This window comes from Pipistrellus kuhlii, unplaced genomic scaffold (genome assembly GCF_014108245.1).
Source record: "Pipistrellus kuhlii isolate mPipKuh1 unplaced genomic scaffold, mPipKuh1.p scaffold_m20_p_1, whole genome shotgun sequence".
Taxonomy (NCBI): domain Eukaryota; kingdom Metazoa; phylum Chordata; class Mammalia; order Chiroptera; family Vespertilionidae; genus Pipistrellus; species Pipistrellus kuhlii.
In genome coordinates, this window is record NW_023425404.1 from 92,342,936 (window position 1) to 92,363,563 (window position 20,628).

The 20,628-nt window shown below is 40.2% G+C and overlaps 1 protein-coding gene across 4 annotated transcripts in view; it reads right to left on the minus strand.

Moving 5' to 3' along the window:
• The window catches only part of THSD4 (thrombospondin type 1 domain containing 4), a 701,089-nt gene that overhangs the window by 27,681 nt on the left and 652,780 nt on the right, over positions 1 to 20,628 (minus strand). For all 4 annotated transcript variants that reach the window (XR_006742686.1, XM_045587370.1, XM_036457096.2 and 1 more), the window contains 2 exons: positions 14,754 to 14,927; positions 8,509 to 8,688 (listed from right to left, as the gene is read on the minus strand). Coding sequence is in view for 3 of the 4 variants with exons in the window: in XM_045587370.1 (XP_045443326.1) it covers positions 8,509 to 8,688; positions 14,754 to 14,927 (354 nt within the window). In the remaining variant the exon portion in view is untranslated. The remainder of the gene's footprint in view (positions 1 to 8,508; positions 8,689 to 14,753; positions 14,928 to 20,628) is intronic.

The window sequence follows — 20,628 nt, forward strand, 5'->3', positions numbered from 1 at the left end:
TTTTTTGAAAGCGACAAAAGGGTAGATTAATATCTACCTTTCCAAGTTAAGACCTAAAACTGTTTCCAAAACTTCAAATAAGAAACTCTTGCTCAAAGTGCAAGGATAATCTGTATAACTTTAACCCAGCAATAAAAAGTAAATAATAGGAGGAGAAAGAAAAAATGGCAGATGAATAGGTAGATGTGTCATGCATCCCATCCTAGGGCCAGACTGGAAATACAACTAAATCGGAGAACATCCACCCAGAATTAACAAATTAAGAATAGCTGAGAAGACAGCTTACAAGTAGGAAGGGTAGAAAACACCTGGAAACTGGTAGGAATGGGGAAGTGCGCTTGAGAGGGGCAGCAGGCCAGTGGGCTGAGAGGGAGAGAAGGAAGCTGCGTTGCACCAAGGCCTGGTCCCTTGGCAGCAGGCTTAATTTCCAATTGTGAAAAGCAAAAGCCACAGGGCTGCTGGCAGCTGAGGATTCTGGACCCAAGACCACAGCTGCAATAGGCTACCCTGCAAAAGATGGCCCTGTGAAATGGGGAAAGTAGCCTGGTGCTGGGGGTAGAGAAAGCTGAGGTTTCATTGTTGTTCTTGTTTTTATTCTCTAAACTCAGAACACAGGACTTTACAATTGCAATTATTCAGCTGAGGCTTTGGTGCAGGGTAGGGGGAGGTACAACTTGAGGTGCCCAGGAAGAGGCTGGGGAGGGAAGTAGGGCAGGGACCTGTGGCCAAGAGTCTAGCATTAGGACTTAAGGTTCCAGACCTAAGCGGCCATTTCTCCCCAGAAGAGCTAGCCCCTCCTAGTAGCCTTAGGGAAGGTGATAACAGTCTGCCACACCCTGCATTTTGAGCTTTACAGAAGAAACAAAGGCAGAGGCCAAGCTTATGTGTCTGAACAGCTCCAAGGAGTCCTCAATGACTGGATTGGAAGAGGGGCCCTCTGCCTCGATTTTCTGGGAGCCAGACTGATAAAATATCCACGTTGCCAACCAACTCTATTGGTTTCATAAAAGGACCTCTGAACAATCAAGGCCTGAGTAATATTTTGGACCACTCACAGTGGAATAGCTCTGGGTCAGAGAAACTTCCCCCAACCCCCGACACTTTATTCCCTGAAAGCGAAACAGCACCAACCCCATTTGAAACCCTGTCAGAAACAGGTGCTTGAATGATTCAGATTATAGCTGGTAGGCAAGCAAAGAGTACAGATTGGCCCTGCCTGTTTGAGCCAAAGCCTGCAGAGACAGATATAAGCAGAGGACTGGTGGATCACTTGGAGCTTCAAGTGATCACTTGGTGCTAAAAGCCAAAGACCATACCTGAAAGTTGTAAGGATTTATGAACTTAACAGGAAGCCCAGAATTGGCAGACAGAAAAGTGGGGTCCTAAACCAGCTCCCATGGAGCATTAAAACTTGGCTGAAGTGAACAACAATTCACTTCTTTATTTTAATTAAAAAATTATTATTTGTATTTATTTATTGCACCCTTTTCTTCCTCTCTACTCTTTTTTTTCTCCTGTTTTTCTTCTACTTTCCCCAGTTTGGTTTGTCTCTTTCCTTTCTCTCTTCCCCTTAAAATTTGATCTTCTTTATCTGCTTTATTGACCCTGGTCACCCCCAACTGCCCTCTTCTGCTGGCCCAGTAACCCCTATCTGCCCTTCCTTGCCAGCCTGGTCACCCCTAACTGCCCTCCATTGCAGGCCTGATCACCCACAAATGCCACCCCCCCCCCCCCCGGCCCCTTCTAGCCATCTTGTCGTGGCCATCTTGTGTTCACATCTTTGAGCACATGGGGATGGCCATCTTGTGTGTTGGTGTGAGAGTCAATTTGCATATTACTCTTTCATCAATATTATATAGGATAACATAGAAAACTTATTGCTTAGATAACACTGTTTACTTTTTGCATAAATATTTTAAATTATTTTATTGCAAGATAAGTTTAATGGGGGAAAAGTTAGATTTATCTCAATACTTCCCATACCATTCTTTATTTATATAAAAAAGTACTTATTAAACCTACCCTGTGCCAGAAAACTAAACTAAAATTCCCTTAAGATCAGATGAGGAACAAGGCAGAGATATCCACTTTCACCACTTTTATTCAACATAGTACTGGAAGTCATAGCCTTTGGGACAACTCAAGCATACCAACATCAGAATTATGGGAGTGCCAGAAGAAAAGAGAGAGCATGACACTGAAAACCTATTTGAAGAAAACTTCCCCTACTTGGTGAAAGAAATAGACTTGAAAGTTTAGGATTCCCAAACAAAAGGAATCCAAAGAGAACCACACCAAGACACATCAAATTAAAATGCCAAGAGCAAAATACAAAGAGAGAATATTAAAAACAGCAAGAGAAAAACAGTTAGTTACCTACAAGGGAGCACCCATATGATTGTCAGCTGATTTCTCAACAGAAACTATGCAGGCCAGAAGGGAGTGGCAAGAAATATTCAAAGTGATGAATAGCAAGAACCTACAACCAAGATTACTCTACCCAGCAAAGCTATCATTTAGAATTGAAGGTCAGATAAAGAGCTTCACAGATATGAAAAAGCTAAAGGAGTTCATCACTGCCAAACCAATATTATATGGAATGCTGAAAGGTATTCTTTAAGAATAGAAAGAAAAAGAAAAAGGTAAAGATAAAAATTAGGAGAAACAAAGTGACAACAAATACATATTGTATTTATCAACAAGTGACTTTAAAAAATCAAGTGAATAAAAAGTCTGATGAACAGAATAAACTGGTGAATATAATAGGATCAGGAGCATAGAAAGGGAGTGGACTGACAATTCTCAGGGGAAAGGAGTGTGAGGGGTGTGGGAAGGGAATGGATAAAAATCATACACCTATGGATGAGGACAGTGGGGGCAGGTAACTGAAAAGGGTGGGGTGGGAACCGGTGAAGGGGAGCTATGAGGGGAAAAAAGAGGAACAACTGAAATCACCTGAACAATAAAAATTTATCAGAAAAAAATGGAGAGACAAAGAAACAACTGACAAATGATAGAAAACAAGGAATTTCCAGAAAAAGGATTAGACAAGCAACCTATCATACATAAACTTCAAAGCAATGGTTATAAAGATGCTTAAGGAACTTAGTGTAAATTACAATAACATGAGAAGGAAAATAGAGGCCAGGAACAAGAACCAAACAGAAATGAAGAGTGATATATCTGACATCAAGAACACACTAGATGGGATTAGAAGTAAATTGGATAAAAAGGATCGAATCAGTGATTTGGAAGATAAGGTAAAGATAAATACCTAATTAGAGCAGCAAATAGAAAAAAAAAGAATTAAAAGCAGGAAGATAACTTAAGGGAGCTCTGATACAATATGAAACATAACAATATTCACCTTATGGGAATAACAGAAGGGGAAGAGATAAGCAAGGAACAGAGAAACTTTTTGAAGAAATAATGACAAAAAACTTCCCCAACCTGATGAACGAAAATGTCACACAAATTTAGGAGGCACAGAGTCCCAATCAAGATGAACCCAAAGAGACTCACACATAAAACCATCATAATTAAAATGGCAAATGTTAAGGACAAATAAGAATCTTAAAGGCATCAAGAGCAAGACAGAAAATTACCTACAAAGGAGTTTCAATTAGAATGTAAACTGACTTCTCACTAGAAACACTTTAGGCCAGAGGAAGTGGCACGAAGTACTTGTTGTTGGTATCACTGGGAGGAATTGACCTCCAGACCAATTGGTTATGAGGATCAGCTGTGTTTATGATGGGAGGACTTTTGTGCTTGAGACACCCTGATGGGGCAAGACTTGCTTCAGTGGGGCTTTGGTGCTCACTGATTCTGCTCCCTGAGTATGTCCCTTATGGATCTGAGGAGTTGTAATCTGGATGGTCTTACTCTGACCCCTGGGTACACTGGCTCTTGGATTTCCAAGGAGGTGCTAATTTAGCCTCTGCCTGAGGCCACCCAGCAGGGGCTACAGAGAGATTTGCAGATTCCTTCTCTTTGTTTGGGTTTTGGAGGTGCCCACATGAGGCCCAGGTGTGAACAATGCAAAATGCTGTCAAGCCTTGGGATTTTTTTTTGAGGCTCTGGGGCTCTCTCACCCAGATGCAGTATGTTAGGCTTTAGATTGCAAAGGGCCAGGCCATTCATATGCAAAAGCCTTGAGCACAGCTTGGGAGTTGTAAATTGGGTGAGGTGGAGCAAACAGCAATGGTTGACTGTCAGCCCTGCCTGGAAGAGGTCCCATGTCTCTGTGTTTCACGGCTCCGTGTAGTACTGTGTTTCCCCGAAAATAAGACTTCCTCCGAAAATAAAACCTAGCACATGGAAAGATAAGGCATCCCCTGAAAATAAGACTTAGCGCAACGTTGGGAGAAAAAATTAATATAAGAAACTGTCTTATTTTTGGGGAAACAGGGTAGCAATGATTGTTGCAAGCACCTCTGAGAGAAAGCCAGCCTTGAATACTGCCTGATGCCAGATAGTCCAGTTTCTCCTTGTATGAGTCTGGGTCCCCAGAGTCTCTCCCAGAATTGGAGTTCAGAATAGTCGGGAGCTTGTATCTCCCTTCTGATTGAAAAAGACAACAGCGTACTCAGTTGCCAGCCCTTATCACGCCTCCATATTTCTGTACTTTACATCTGTCCCTCCTCCAAATCTCCACTCAGCCAGTCTTCCTGTGTTTCTGGATAATGCCCATTTTGTCTTTTAGTTGTAGTTTTGAAGTGGTTGTGCAAGGCAGCAAGTTCTTGATTTCTCTCCTGTCTCTCCATTTTAGCTATCTTGTTGTATTTGCTTCTATGTATTAGATAGAACTGATTTAGCTCCCAGTCTTTGTGAGATGGCCTTATACTTGTATAGAAAGTGTTTTAAAGGGTCTAGAGGTGTAGTCTCTTTGTTTGCCAAGCTGGATGCTCTAGGGGTGCCCCTTGTGTGTGTTGTTTGGGATCTCCTGTTTTAATTGGAACTTGAATGTTGATGTCCCATTTGTGGGAGGGATCTCTCCTCTGACTTGCTGCCAGTGAGGTTCAACCCCAATGTTGTAGTGTCAGCTGTTATACAGGTGCTTTTGATCCACTATTTGTGTGGCTTGCTGAATTTTGTTCTGATGTTGTTGAATGGTTCTTTGGTATGTCTATCCTGGGTCTCCTGGGAGCTTCTTTAGTGTAGGTGAATGTGAGTAACTGTCCCTTTCTGGCCCGGGGCAACCTGAGGTCCAAAGGGTTGAATCCCCTAGTAGTCCAGTGTTTGGGGACTCTGCCTTGAGTCTCATAGCTTTATTGACTTTGTTCTGAGCTGGTCCTGCAGATGTTATCTGCAAGTACTTGGGGGTCCCACTGACTTTTGCCTCAATGAGCAGACTGGGATGGTGTTTGTGGCAGGGACTCAAACTGCTGTTTCTGAGTAATTAGATCAGGCAAAGACTCAAAGGCTCCAGAGAATTGCCTCTGCCTGAAGACTGATTAGATTCAGTTTGGAGTAGACCCAAGCTATTGTCCACAGGTGGGGTTGAGAGATTTTCAAACAGGGTGGGGCAATTGCTTCTGTCTGGAGGCTAATTATTATTCTCAGTCTCTTAATGGGCCTCAGAAACTCCACAGGGTGAGGCAGGGGATTTTCCAATAGGGTGAATTAACTGTCTTTACCCCAGGCAAAAACCACAGAATAGCAAAAGTTTGCTTGAAGTTATCTTGTGGAAAGATAACTTCCATAGCATGAGGGAATAACTCAGCACAGGAAACTGAGGTGTCTGTCTTCTAAGCTCTAACCCCAGATTTCCCAACCCTGGCTTATGTTATACAGCTCCAGTCCACTCTGCCCTCCCTCTGCCAGAGCCCAAGGCGAGAGGCTGCACTCAAAATGTTGTGTGTTGACCCTTTAAGATGGTGCCTGCATTTCCATCCATGTCTCTCTGACAGACAGCAACCTTGCTGCTTTTCACAGACAGGTGTTATCTGGATACCTTTCTAAGTTCAAGTACTATCTGCTGGGGGACCCATCTTGGGGATTAGACTTCGGAATTCTCACTGGCAACCCCCCAATAGCTGAGATCTCTCTGGAACTTCAGCTACAACCTGTGGGAGCCTGCTAGCTATTTTGCACCTCCCCCACCCTTACAGTCTCTATGTGATCTCCACTTTATGTCCTTGGTTTTCAGGGTTCTCCAGCTAGACCTCAATTGATTATTCAGGGTGGGGTTTATTTTTGTATTTTAGTTGTAATTCCAGTTTGGTCCTGGGAGCATGTCTGTAAGCTTCCTCATGCTCTGCTGCCATTTTTAATCCCTCTCCTATCTTTTTAATCCTAAATTGAGAACACTATTTCTCAAGGATACTGGGGATAACAGAGTTATACTATCATATTATCATACACACATATCATCATGTTACCATAAAGTATATTACTCATTTATTTTATTACACATTACACCCAACTATCTCAGAATATAGTACAAAACTATCACTGAAAATGTGATTACTGCAAGCAATGTAGACACTTTTCTGTAGTTCTTTTGTCCTTAGGGATAGATAGTCAAATGCTGTGTTTTAATCCACATGCAATAGTGCGATGGCCTCTACTGAATATATATATATATATATATATATATATATATATATATATATATATATATATATATATATATATATATATATATTTAGGTTAATTTGTTTCATTTAATTTTCCATTTTTATGGATTGCTTTAAAATTTTATTTAATAATTACATAAAATGTTGACTCACTTATAAACTCAAATTTACAAAACAAGGCATCTTCAAAGACATCTGGGTTCCATCACAGTCTTTGTTATTATCATTTATGTCAAAGTTTCATCAGGCACAACAAATTCCCTGGTGAGATTCAGCTGACCTGGTATCTGTCCATATAGTTTTGCCTTTTATAGAATATTAAATAAATGGGATAGTACAATTTGTAGCTTTGGGTGTCATTTAGCAAAATGCATTTGAAGTTCATCCATGGTATTTGGGTACCAACAGTTCATTCATTTTTTGTTGCTGAGTAATATCTGTTGTTCAGAGGTACCACATTAACCTGTTAAGGGACATCTGGGTTGTTTCCAGACAGTTGTTTTCACAGTCTATCTTTTTTGAAATGTCTGGTGAATCTGGTCCTTTCTAGACTCTTCAAACTAAACAGTAAAAGAAAATAGTGATCTGTTCCTGTGTTCTCAAGGGGCTTGGCCAGCATCAAAATAATTAAATTTCATTTCCCAGAAGTTGAAAAAACACCTCTGAAACTCAACACCTCCTTTGTTTTCATTTGCCTCTGACCTATGGTTCACCACATGCCAAATGGCTGTTCTCACTGGAGCTAACACACTGTTTGGAAGCAGAATTCTCAGCTTTTATTCATATATTTTATAAGCAAAATCTTTTTATCACCTATGAATGATTTTGATAAAGGCTCTGGCCTCTACTTTGGGGTCACCTACAATCATGTTTGAAGATCTTCAGTGACACAAAGCAGAATGAATCCCACCCCCATGTGTCCAAGGTCTGTTATTTGGTCACCAGGAATGATGCCCTGAGGACATTTTCTGTTTTAGGATGTTTCTTGAAAATAAACTCTTTTACTTGGGGAAAGAAAAGGGTGTTATCACTATTTCAAACCTTTTCCACTTAATTCTTAGTAACCTATTTGTGTATTAACTCTATCTCTGTGTCTCAGACTCTCTCTGCCTCTCATCATTCACACAGTACCCCCCTCCTTACAAAAAGGATCTAAGATGGCTTAAGAAATGCTTTGAGGATTACAAAATGTAAAATGATCTGGGGAAACTGAGGTTAAAAGAAATATAAAATATAAAAATAGATTTTTGTAAGGGCTGATAAACTCTCTCTTAGAGATGGACAACAATTTTAGCTTTGAGTTTCCTAGGAGTCAATTCAAAGAGAAAAACAGGACCAGTTTCATAATACATAGTCCATATCATCTGTTGAATTTTAAACAAGTGTACACACACACACACACACACACACACACACACACACACACTGAGGCCTGACTGGTGTGGGTCTCACTGTATTACTGAGACCTACTGAAATTCCTTCATGATGCAGTTTCTCAATGGCATCCTTGAATGCGTTCAGCCATCAATCCTCTGAAGCAGCACTCCTCAAAATGCGGTCCAAGGACACTTGCATCCAAGTCTCCTAAGGAGACTATTCAAAATGCAAAATTCTCTGGGTGGACCCAGAATTCATTTTTTCCTAACAAGGCCCCAGCTGATTCTTATGCATACTGACAGTTAAGAGTCTGTGCTTTATGGCTCTGCAGTTTAGATCAAGATTGTCTCAGCCTTAGGCTCCACCCACCAAGTAGAGTGCATCTGGGGTGCCCTGGCAGCAACCATCTGGATAGACCATTATAGGGAATCTACTTGAGGGCTGAGCCCTGTGCCTGGCACCCAGTCGGAGGCCCAGGTGTGTATATGGAAGGAAAGCAGGAGAATGATGCACTAAAAGCAGCAATTCTATCAAGAGCACCTTGACTTACCATGCTCCATTCTGTGTTAAACCATTTGGCTCCACAAACCTTCAGGTGGCAGGACTGCTGGGTGGGAGGTTTCTCTAGGAAGGAACATTCATAAGGGTCCAGCACTTCAAAGGTGTCTGCATTCTTCCTAACACAAATCACTTCCCTCTGTTGGGTCCCACTGCCACACTCAATGGAGCACTAAAGAAGGAAGCAGAAGAAGATGGTATCACATCATGGGCAGGAGATGAGAATGGTGGTCCATCAGGGTGTGTCTGCACATGCTTTCTATAATCAATTCAGTAAGGAAGAGCCCAAGGGTATTGAAAAACGTTTCTAGAGAAGAAGTTGCCCATGAATTCCAATTTTCCTAACAGTTCTATGTCTGGGGTGGAGAATGGGTGTCCTGAGTCATCAGGGCTTCAGGCTACTTGTCACTGAGATCATGGTGCCCTCTGTGCTGAGACTGAAATGGTTCCCCTTAGACTCACCTACAGGAACACACCAGGCAATCACTTTGCTTGTTTCTATCCAGTAGAATTATAGACCCCTGACAATGATCTAACACATTCATTTTCTGCCAGTCCCCTAATGGGTGAACACTGGGGATGAATTAATCTCTCAGAGTCTGTGCACCTGTGCATGAAGGATTAAGTTAAAATTCATTGAGACATACAAAGCTGAATAGAAGATTCTAGGTTTGGGACAATATGGCCAACCCTCCATTCCAACAGGGTGGCCAGTAGGAAGCCTTTCACCATGGGGCCCATTCCTCTCACTTCCCTGAGTCTGAGCACAGAGGACAGACAATTAAATATATTGATGCATTTTGTTAGTTTATGAAGATACGATTCATATATCGATAATTATGCACAAATCTATTACTTTGTAAAGCATTTTTTTATTCACATTTGGTTCGTTCGATATATCTTGATTAAAAAGTTTAAAACTTTTGTTGTATAGGCCTTCAGAGACTTTAAAGAATCCACTACCTTTATGGAAAACTTTTAACAATGTTTATAGCTAAAGTTTTAACATTAGCCTTGCTTTTGTAGTCAGGTATAGGGTCAAACAAAAATAGGGGGGAAACCACATCTATATAGAAAATGGAAAAATCCAAGCCAATAGACTATGAATTGGTCACATGGGGCACAATAAGCACCATGATTGGCAATTTTTGCTTTGTGTCTTTTTCTGCCATCTTCATAGGCATCCAGGAATCTTCTTAGCTTATATTTCCTATTTTCTTCCATGTTAGTTAGTTATGGAGTTAATTAATCTACTTGTGCTGGAGGTTAAGTACCATCCCAGCCTCACAAGCAGACTGTATTCTATCTATTTGGTGTGTACAGTGTGTATTAATGATGTATCCAACATGGGATTTTCCTGGATGTGATCTTTCTCATCTGTGTGTAACAATACTCATCATAACATGTTCATTATTGACCTGGCGCATTATCAGTATATTCATGTTTTGTTCTTCTCTTTCAAGTGCTGCAAATAATGAAAGAATTGGAGGCAGAAGAGGAGAAATAGGCTTCCAGGCAAAAGAGGAGTAAGGATGTAAGGTCCAGGGTACAGCAGGAGCAGAACACTGAAGTCAGGAGACATAGAAACTAGTAAACATTGTTACTGAATAGTCCCGTGTCTTTGGCCATGACAGAGCACTTTCCCAGGTTTCATTGTCTACCTGCAAAATGGAGGGGTTTGGAAACTGGAAAGACCCTTGACTACTCTGAGGGGCCAGGTACAGACCCAGTACTTGGCAAAACAGAAGACTCTAAACCTTGATCAAAACCTCAGGCGATTTTACGTTATGTTTGTAAAGTCCTTGAAGACATTAGGTAATGAAGGGAGAAAGAGCACATATCTCAGCCCTCTCCTACCTTAAATGGCCAGAAACAGCAGAATATGTGTGTGTGGGAACAAAGGAATGGATGTGTGTAAGTATATGTGTGTCCATGAGCCAAGACAGTATTTGAATTAGGAAAGGAACTCACCCTTGGTGAACCAGAAATTATGAAGAATATTTGAATGGTGAAAGATAGATGAGAATAAATCGAAGGAAAAGATCATAGTTCAAAGTGCACATACAGGAGTGACTCCTAACCAAGAGGAAGCAGCTCAAATGCTTTGGGCAAGAATGGTGGTGGACATGTGGCTGTGAAAAGCAGGAGGGAGGTGGCCTCGGACATTGAGAGTAGTCAGCTAAGATACTGACCAGGAAACTGACTCTGCCAAGGAAGAAACAAAGGTATCTGCATCTACTGGGAGCATTCAAGTCAAAGGGAAAAGTGAAAACATTTTTAAATATTGAAGGGCTCAGAAAATGATGGCTTATGAATCCTATTAGAAAGACTTACTGGGTTATGGTCTCTAACAAAATTAAAAAGAATCAGGAAGAAGAGACAGGTTACAAAAGCAGAAGTTGACAAAGTCACCAATAAAAACTATTGTTAATAATGGCTATAGTAACCGACCAGTATGGCTCAGTGGTTGAACATCAACCTATGAACCAAGAGGTCACGGTTCAATTCCTGTTCAGGGCACATGCTCAGGTTGCAGGATCAATCCCTAATAAGGAGTGTGCAGGAGGCAGCCAATCAATGATTCTCTGCTATCATTGATGTTTCTCTCTCTCTCTCTCTCTCTCTTCCTCTTGAAATCAATACAAATATTTTAAAAAACATTTTAATAAAGAAATAAATAATGGCTATATGTTTCTTTTGGGATGTCAGAAATACCCTGGAATTAGGTAGTAGTGATGGTTGTACAACTTTGTGGATATACCAAAAAAACTACTGAATTGTACACTTAAAGGGTGAATTTTATAAGTGAATTATATTTCAGTAAAAATAACCTTTTGAAGGGAAGAAGGCTATTTTAAAATCTAGAATAGTATTTTTCTATAAAATTAATTAACATTAATATGGAGCTAAATCCAGATGATCTCAACATCTTTATGGAAGTATTATAGATTGAATGTGGTTATTGATAATTACACTGAAAATAAGTTTAAAACTGTGTGTTAAATCTTTTTTCTTCTAATGTCATTGGATGAATAAAAACAGATTTATAATTTCCAAAATGTTAGAGAGAAAAAATGAAACAAGAAAGTTATACCAATATAAATGTGTGGAAAGGAAAGAGGTGGAAAGGAGAGAGGGAGGAAAAACATCCCAAGAAAATATGGAAATAGAAAATTAAATGGAAAACACACAATAACATGGCAGGGAAAAGTCCAAACATACAAATGATTGCAAAAAAATGTGCTGACTTTCGTGGGTAACAGGGCAATAAATTATATGTTTCTCATCTTAGCAGAAATAAAGGCTGCTTTCACCTGGATTCATACCACTCTGTTCTCTGAGTTTAAGTCTAAAGTCAACAAGAGGCCCACAAACAAAAAAGACCCTGAATCATGTTTTCCTCTCCTGAGATTGGTAGGCATGCAAGTTGAATTGCATCCCTTATCTTCACCATACCTGTACACTTATGATCTGATATTACAATTTGACACAGGATTCTTCCAATTGCCTCAGTTTACATCGTTATTTGGCATCCTATAGGTACATTCCATTTTTAACTATCTTTGGAGTTTACCTTCTAGGTGTTTTATAACCAATAAAGGATGAGAAACAGCTAGTGGAAAAAATAAACATGGAAAAAAAGGAACTAATATTTATTGAGTACTTCCTGTGCTTCAAGCAATGTGCAACCCCCATATATATAGCATTTCATGAAAACCCAATAATAAAACTAGGAAGTTGGTATTATTATCCTCACGTTTGGATGAAGAAACAGGCTCAGAGAGGTTAAATTAGTTGCCCCAAATCAAATAACTAAAAATGTCTAACTCATACTTACCAGGGTACCTACCATTGGCCATATTTGAATTTTCTTTCTTAATTTTTTTATATTTTATAGTTTGTATTATAAAACATTAAATGAAATTTGAGCAAATAATTTCTCCGTGTTGTTTACATAAAAAAACACACTATATTTTGAAGTGGTTGAGATAATAGGATTCAAAGGTTTTCATATTGTTTTCCACTTGCCACTCTATTAATGTACTTTCCACATCTTCCTAATTATTGTTGTTGCACATACTATTTTAATGAGTTATGATATACCATAAAATATTGCCCGGCTGTCATAAACATCTCTGTCAAAAAGGCTTTTTTCTTCTATTTAAAATGAATCCCCAGGAGTGGAGTGACTGGGTGAAGACTAATGAACATTTTTATGGCTCTTGAATTTTATTGCTTTCCAAAGGGGTTATATAAATTTACAAGGACAAGGCAATCCATTTTTCAGGGTCTTTGTATGAAGCTACTTAAAATAAATAAAATTCTATTAATATGTGGAGTCAGAGATCCTAATAATGTGTAAATCATGATAATCAGCCAAAAAGTCCTTGGAGAACTAGCCAACCCTGGAAGCCAAATGCTAAGTGGTCCAAGAACTCAAAATATTGATGGTAATCATAACAAAGAAATAGGAGGGAATGATATTTTCCACATTTTCAGTTCATGCTCAATTTTGGCACAGTAAGGAAAACATTAATTGATAAATTAAGTCACTTTATTAAAGTATCTAGTTCTTTATAATAAACAACCTCAATTTTTTTCTTTTTATGCTTTTTAAAAAAATTTCTCTAGATTTATCCTAATATATAAAAAGTCAGGGGCCGTCACAACCGAAACCACCAGATGTTCGACTGAACACAGGCTGTGTGAGACAATAAAGCTGGCAGGGGGGTTAGGAAGGGATGACCAAACTACTGAACAGCAGGCTGCATGGGGTGACCAGGCCAGCAGGGGGCTTAGTGAGAGACGACCAAATGACTAAATTGCAGATTGTGTGGGGTAACCAGGCCAGCAAGGGGGGCAATTGGAGGCAATCAGGCTGGCAGGAGGGACAGTTGGAGGAACCAGGCCGGCAGGGGGGCAATTGGAAGTGACCAGGTCAGCAGGGGGAGGCAGTTGGGGGTGACCAGGCCAGTGGGGGGGAGGTTAGGAGCTATCAGGCAGGCAGGCAGGTGAGCAGTTAGGAGCCAGTGGTTCCAGATTGTGAGAGGGATGTCTGACTGCTGGGGATCAGGCCTAAACCGGCAGTCAGACATCCCCTGAGGTGTCCTGGATAGGAGAGGATGCAGGTTGGGCTGAAGGAACTCCACCCCACTCTGTGCACAATTTCATGCACCAGGCCTCTAGTTGAGGTTTGACAAACACAATTATAATGTATTTAAACTGATGATTTGGTATATGTATACATTTTAAAAGGATTTCCACATTGAGTTAACACATACTTACCATTCTTTTCTGTGTGAACACTTAAGTTCTACTGTCTTAGCAAATTTTAGTTATACAGTCCAGTGTTATGAACTATAGTCACCATGATATACATTAGATCTTTAGACCTCATTCATCTAATAACTGAAAGTTTTACTATTCTCTTCCCATTTCCTCTAGCCCAGCCCCTGGAAATCACCATTCTACCCTCTATAAGTTTGCTTTTTCCACATATAATTGATACCATGCAGTATTTTCTCTCTGTCTGACTTATTTCCCTTAGCATAATACCCTCCAGGTTCATCCATATTGTTGTAAAAGGCAGGATTTCCCTTTTTTTTTTTAAATGCTGAATAATATTCCTACGAATATTTTCTTATCCATCCATCTGTTGATGGACACATAGGTTGTTTCCATATGTTGGCTATTGTGAATAATGCTGCTTTGAGCATAAGAGTGCAGATATGTTTTTGAGATAATGATTTTATTTCCTGTGGCTATACCTCTAGAGATAGGATTTCTGGGTCATATTTATTTCTGCTTCTGATACTCAAACTCAGATCAAACTGGCTTTATTAACAATGATAGCAGCAGTAGCTGTGGTTTATTGTACATTTATTTTATGTCAGGCACTGTGTGCTACATACTTAGAATACATTACTTCATTTCTTTTAAAAATAACCTCTCAGGTTCTATCGCTACCCACATTTTATAGACAAAGAAACCATACTACACCATGATCTTCCCTGAGGGCAGGAATTTTTATTGTGTTCAAGTGTTTAGAAGAGAACATAATAAATGCTCAGTAAATAGTGTTGACTGAATGAGGCTCCAAGAGCATAAGCAACTTCTTCAGGGTCATAAGTAACACAACTGGGATTCAAACGTAGACATACCAGGCCCAGTTCCTAACCCCTCTGCTATGCTGCTTCTTCTAGGGATAGGCAGACACACCCAGTTGTGGCTACTTACCTGACTCCAGCTCCCAGCAAACCACTCCAACTTGCCCATGCAAGGCCCATTGTCACACGGAGTGGCCTCTGCTGGCTGGTTGTTCCCACAGCCCTCTAGAGGCAGGCTGCTGATGTGGTTGGTCATGCATACCACCGAGCGTGTCCGCACTCCAGCCCCGCACTCTGCTGAACACTGTAAGACAGAAGATGGACACAGTAGAGGGAAGGCCTCTCCACCCAGGTTCTGAGCCACATTCAAATGATTCCAGAACAGCATGTTTCCCCACCAATTCTTTGCCCTGGAAAATTCTGACCACTTCTCACGCATGGCCTGCTCCATCATGAGACATCAGTATTGCATATCCCTGGCCTTAGAATTTTTGGTTGTGATTGATATGCTTGCACTTGTCAGACTATCTGTTCTGGCTTTGGCTTTCAAAAATATATTCAGCAGAAGAAGAATAAGAATGTGAAAACGTAAGCACATGTCTACAAACTGGTAGTGAGTCTGGACTGATCTGAGGAAGGAGGAGAATTGGTGTGTGTCACCTCAACAATGCTGCCTAATATTAAGGCACATGGTTCTAGTCCATAAAGGACACAGCTGTGACGGTGTATCAGGATGCAGCCTGGTATAAAGGAAGAGCCTGGACTGGGAACTGGTCATATTGGTGTTAATATCACTACCAGTTATGTGGCCTGGGGCAAGTGACCTGAGCCTCTCACTTCTGGCATGCTTACCTTGATCATTGGCATGGGAACACAGTCCTGACAGTATTACAGGGAGTGAATTACATGTAGAGAGGAGGTGCTCAATGAATGCATGCAGTAGGTACTCAATAATGGTATTGCGGGGCTTTAAAAGGCCAAGACCTACATCTCTACTCTACTAAGTGTATTGGTTAATAATACAAATTTTGTAATCAAAGAAAACACAATAATTTCAAGAGAAATCAAAAGTACTTTATTCAAAGTAATGTCCATCAGTTGCTACACATTTTCCCCATCTTTCAGGTAATTTGTGGATATCGTCCCAATAGAACTTTTCTTGTTTTGAGGCAAACCATTCAGAGACCCAATTTTCCACTTCTTCATATGTTTTGAAGTGCTGCTCAGAAAGTGCATGTGCCATTGATTGGAACAAGTGATAATCTGAAGGAGCAAGAATACAGCGGGTGGGTTAATACTTCCCAGGCAAGATCTTTTAACATGTCTTTAACTGGTTTTGAAGTTTGTGATGGTGCGTTATCATGAAGCAAAATTACTTTGCTGCATCTTTTGGCCCATTCTGGTCATTTCACGATCAAAGTGTGGTTCAAATTGATTATTTGTTGTTAGTAGTGATCAGTATTAATGGTTTCACCTGGTTTTAGAAGCTCATAATATACCACACCTTCCCGATCCCACCAAACGCAGAGCATTGTCTTCTTTCCAAAGCGATTTGGCCTTTCAGTCAATGTTAATGGTTGACCTGGATCAACCCTTGATTTTGTGCATTTGGGATTCTCAAAATAAATCCACTTTTCATTGCCAGTCACAATTCGATGCAAAAGAGACTTTCTTTTGTGCCTTTGAAGCAACATTTTACTGATGACTTTTCAGTTTTCTATTTGTCTTTCGTTCAGTTGATGTGGCACCCATTTCCCTTCCTTTAAAACCTTTCCCATTGCTTGTAAATTATTAGAAATTGTTAAGCAATGTTTAATCTTTCTGCAAGTTATTTTTTAGTTTGACATACATCTTCATTCAATAATGCTTGTAATTGTTGGTCTTCAAACTTTTTCGGTTGACCGGTATGTACTTTGTGTTTCACTTGGAAATCATCACTTTTAAAGCATTTAAACCAGTGTTCACAAGTATCTTGAGATGGAGTATGTTCACCATAAGCTTCCTGAAGTATATGATCATTTTCAGCAGCACTTTTCTTCAACATAAATTAATGAATTATAATTTGCTGCAAATGCTCTTTTCTTGGCATAAAATTTGACATTTTTAAGTGTAAAAATATCTATGATGTTAATACCTTCAGGAAATTTGGCGTATGAAGTGTTGAAGCTTATTGTCAATACAACAAAATAGCATACATATAAAATCACATATGCATCAACATATGTGTAACTCTATCTATTGAAAAAAATCTGCATTATTAATCTGATAAGAGAAATCAAAGCTCACAGGATTAAGCCTTCACTTAAAGCTACATAACTGTCATTACTACAATCTCACTCTGTCTTCACCAAGGACACAGTAAATACTCTGAAGCTCTGAGAGCATTTCCCATCTGCCTTGTAATACTTCAGAATGTTGCCTTTTTTTTTTGCTTCTCATCCTATATTTTCAGGGCATCTTGGTGTGGGTGTCCCATCAATACCTCATGTCCAATAGGTGAAATGACTGGATATCACCTTCATCATCATTCTTATTTCTCCTCTGGGTTTTCCAATGTGTTTTCAAATGCATATCTGGATTCACAACCCACTGCTCTTTGGCTTCCTGGTTTCCCACATCTCGCCAGCTAGCAGGTCTCATAGATTCTAGTTTAAGCACATTTATCTGTCTTGTTGCTGCTGCAGTTATTCCCAGCACCCTGATGTTCTTCCCTTGGATTGTGGTCGCAGCTTCTCACTCAGCTTTACCAGCTCTTCTTGTCATTGGACTTCCAAGTGCTGGTATATCCATGCTGAAGTCCTTCTGTTGCTGGTCCATTCCTAATGACATTCACTATGCACTGCCCCTAAATGGCATTAAATGTTCCCTAAAATATGGTTCCATTCTTCTAGACTACACTGGGAACACACTATTTTTCTTTAAAAATTTTTTTAATTGATTTTAGAGAGGAAGGGAGAACGTGAGAAAGGCCAAAGAAACATCAATGCTTAGAGAGAATCATTGATCAGCTGTCTCCTGCATGCTCCACAGTGGGGATGGAGCTCACAGCCCAGTCATGTGTCCTGATTGGGAATCGAACCGTGACCTCCTGGTTCATAGGTCAATGCTCAACTACTGAACCACATCAGCCAGGCCACACTGGTTTCCTTTATAGTAACTTCTACATTATCACAATATGAACTTCTAAAACAATCATAGGGGCCGAATAGTTAGATGTAATATATGAAAATCACTGACTACCCTGGACAGAGCCAAGGTTCACTATTCCCTGGCCACACGAAATGCTCCTAGCACCTTGTTCCTTCTGCTTGGAGCACTCTTGCCCTTCCATGGGACACTCAAAATCTGCTCAGGTTCAGCTCAAGTGCCATCTCCTCTGTGAAAGCGTCCCTGATTTCCCAGTTCAATAGATACTTCCCATCCTTAGAATTCCCATGATATCTTATGGGAACCATGCCAGAATCCGCAGAATGCTCAAGGCCAATTGGAGTATGAAAAGCCTTGTTTAGAGTATACCAGATGGCCAAGGCCACTCTGAGCATGGGAATCTTAATCAGGGTGTCCAAGGACTATGCCAATGCACAGCAAGGTCACTATGTGGCAAGAAGCTTCCTTTGTCTGAGTAGTATAATATATATTATTGGCCATCCAGTGTGGTAGGGAGAAGCTGAAGAGGCTACTTAGGAGAGCTCAGAGCTCAGGTCCTGCTGCTATGCTAGAGAGGCTACTGGGACAGAGAGAGCTCAGTGCTGCTGCTAGGTAAGTCTGTGGGTACAAAGGCTACTACTGCTTTGTAGGAAAGATGTATTGTTATATGGCTGCCTGTATGTGACTATTGTGAACAACTGTTTTGTGTGATGGCTCCTTATTAGCAATGGCCACTGGCTCCTAACTAAAGACTCATTCTTATACACCCACAACTTCTCATGGTCTTTCCTTCTACCACATGGAGTCCAAGAAGGTCCAGCCTGGGCAGAGGAGGTTGGCCTCTACAATTAATAAAGTAGGGTAGGTTTCAGAAGAATATGTGGACTCAGTGCAGCTGTGCTCTGACACATCTGTATTCTGCTGTCATCCTTTGTATTATGGTTATTTGTGTCCATTTATTTTTTTCTCATTATGTAAGTAGGCTCAATGCCTACATCACCTTTACTTCATTTTCAGTGAGCACTTCACCTATGGGCAAATCCCTGAATATCAGAAATAAATATGATGGGGGTCCTCTCCCACTCAATTTTATTCTCTCATCAGCACCTTCCAATTCTGAAAGTGCCTAAATGTTATAACCAAAGCCCTTCTAGGGGTTTCTGGTGGGACTTTTCTTAAAAACAGAGTCAGTGTTTGGTTTCTACCACCATCATTTTAAAAGTAAATAAAAGCAATATAATTTTAAATAAAATTTAAGAAAAGGAACAAAATGTTAATAACCTCATTTCCTTATAAAAAATCCTACTTTTGTTTTTGTAACTTGCTATTTAATCTTGTAAAATCATAACCCAGGATGAGTATCAAACATTTACATGACCACTGCTAAACTGAGTCTGACTCCTCAGGGAGGGAACTCTGGAGCTAAGAGCTCATAAGTGGTTAGAATATGCCCCAAAATATGCTACTTTGGCCTATTGATTATTTTGAGCTCATGGCAATTAAGAAATAGCAGATGCAGCTGAAACTGGTTTGGCTCAGTGGTAGAGCGTCGGTCTGTGGACTGAAAAGTCCCAGGTTCGATTCCAGTCAAGGGCATGTATCTACATTGGTTGCGGGCACATCCCCAGTAGGGGGTGTGCAAGAGGCAGCTGGTCGATGTTTCTCTCTCATCGATGTTTCTAGCTCTCTATCCCTCTCTCCTCCTCTCTGTAAAAAATCAATACAAATATATTTAAAAAAAAAAAAAAGGGAAAAAAAGAAATAGCAGATGCAGAAAGAGCTCTCTGCCCTCCCTTTTTCAGCCTAGAAGCAGGGCATACATTCCCCTGAGAATGCCCTACCAGTTTCAGGAATAAGAGAACATTCTTATGGATGATGGGGAATCAAGACAAGTCTGCATAAACAAATTTTACTATAACCCTTATCTTCCGTTAGTTTTCCCCATATATTTTTCAGCTATTTTCCTACAATTTACTATTCCCAGAAGCCAATCCCCTATCCTTTGTCTAGTCACTTCACAATTTATTACCCTTTGTTAAAATGTTACATAATCCCTCAAATCTAACTGCTTTTCTGGGATTTTCATTTATTTCCTATGAAGTTCCCTCCTCCCTATCCCCATGCCATATAAAACACAATAACATCAGATAAAATTTATATGCTTTTCTCATATTAATCTGGCTACTGTTAGCTTAATTTGCAACCCTCCATTAAAGTACCTAAGAGAGTAAAGAAAAAGTTTTATCTCCCTTACAGGTTCACAAATGCTTTTCACAACTTTTGTTTTAACTGCATTGTTATTAGAAATCTGCTTTCCAATCCAAGTAATCTTGGGAAAACCACATGCATCTTAGAAAAGTTTCCCCATATCTCTGAGCACTTAATTTAAAAGAGTAATGCTAAGGGCCAAGTCAATGCTCAGTGAGAGAACATCACAAGGATCAGCCCTGCCGAAGCTGCAGTGAAAAGCACAACCAATTTATATTTAAAAGGAGCTACCCACACAGGACCTGACCAGGGAAGCCTCTCAGTAGAAATGAGGGGATGAAGGGGTCTTTACTAGCCAGCAGAGACTAATCTTCAAAGTGAAGCACCAAAACACCCCCATTTACTGACCCTGAAAAACCAAATCCACTTCAGAAAAGAAGGACCAAATCCATTTCAGAAAAGAACCTGACTCCTAAGTGAACTTGTGCACAGCTAAAACACAGAGACACAGGAATTCCTAAGCAACCCTCTGGTAAGGATTATCTTCTCACCCTAGCAATAGCAAAATGCTAAAGTTGGCCCAAGTGGTCCTGAGACACTGTAAGGTTCTAATGACTATATCTGGACTTCAGTTTTATGCATCATCTTTC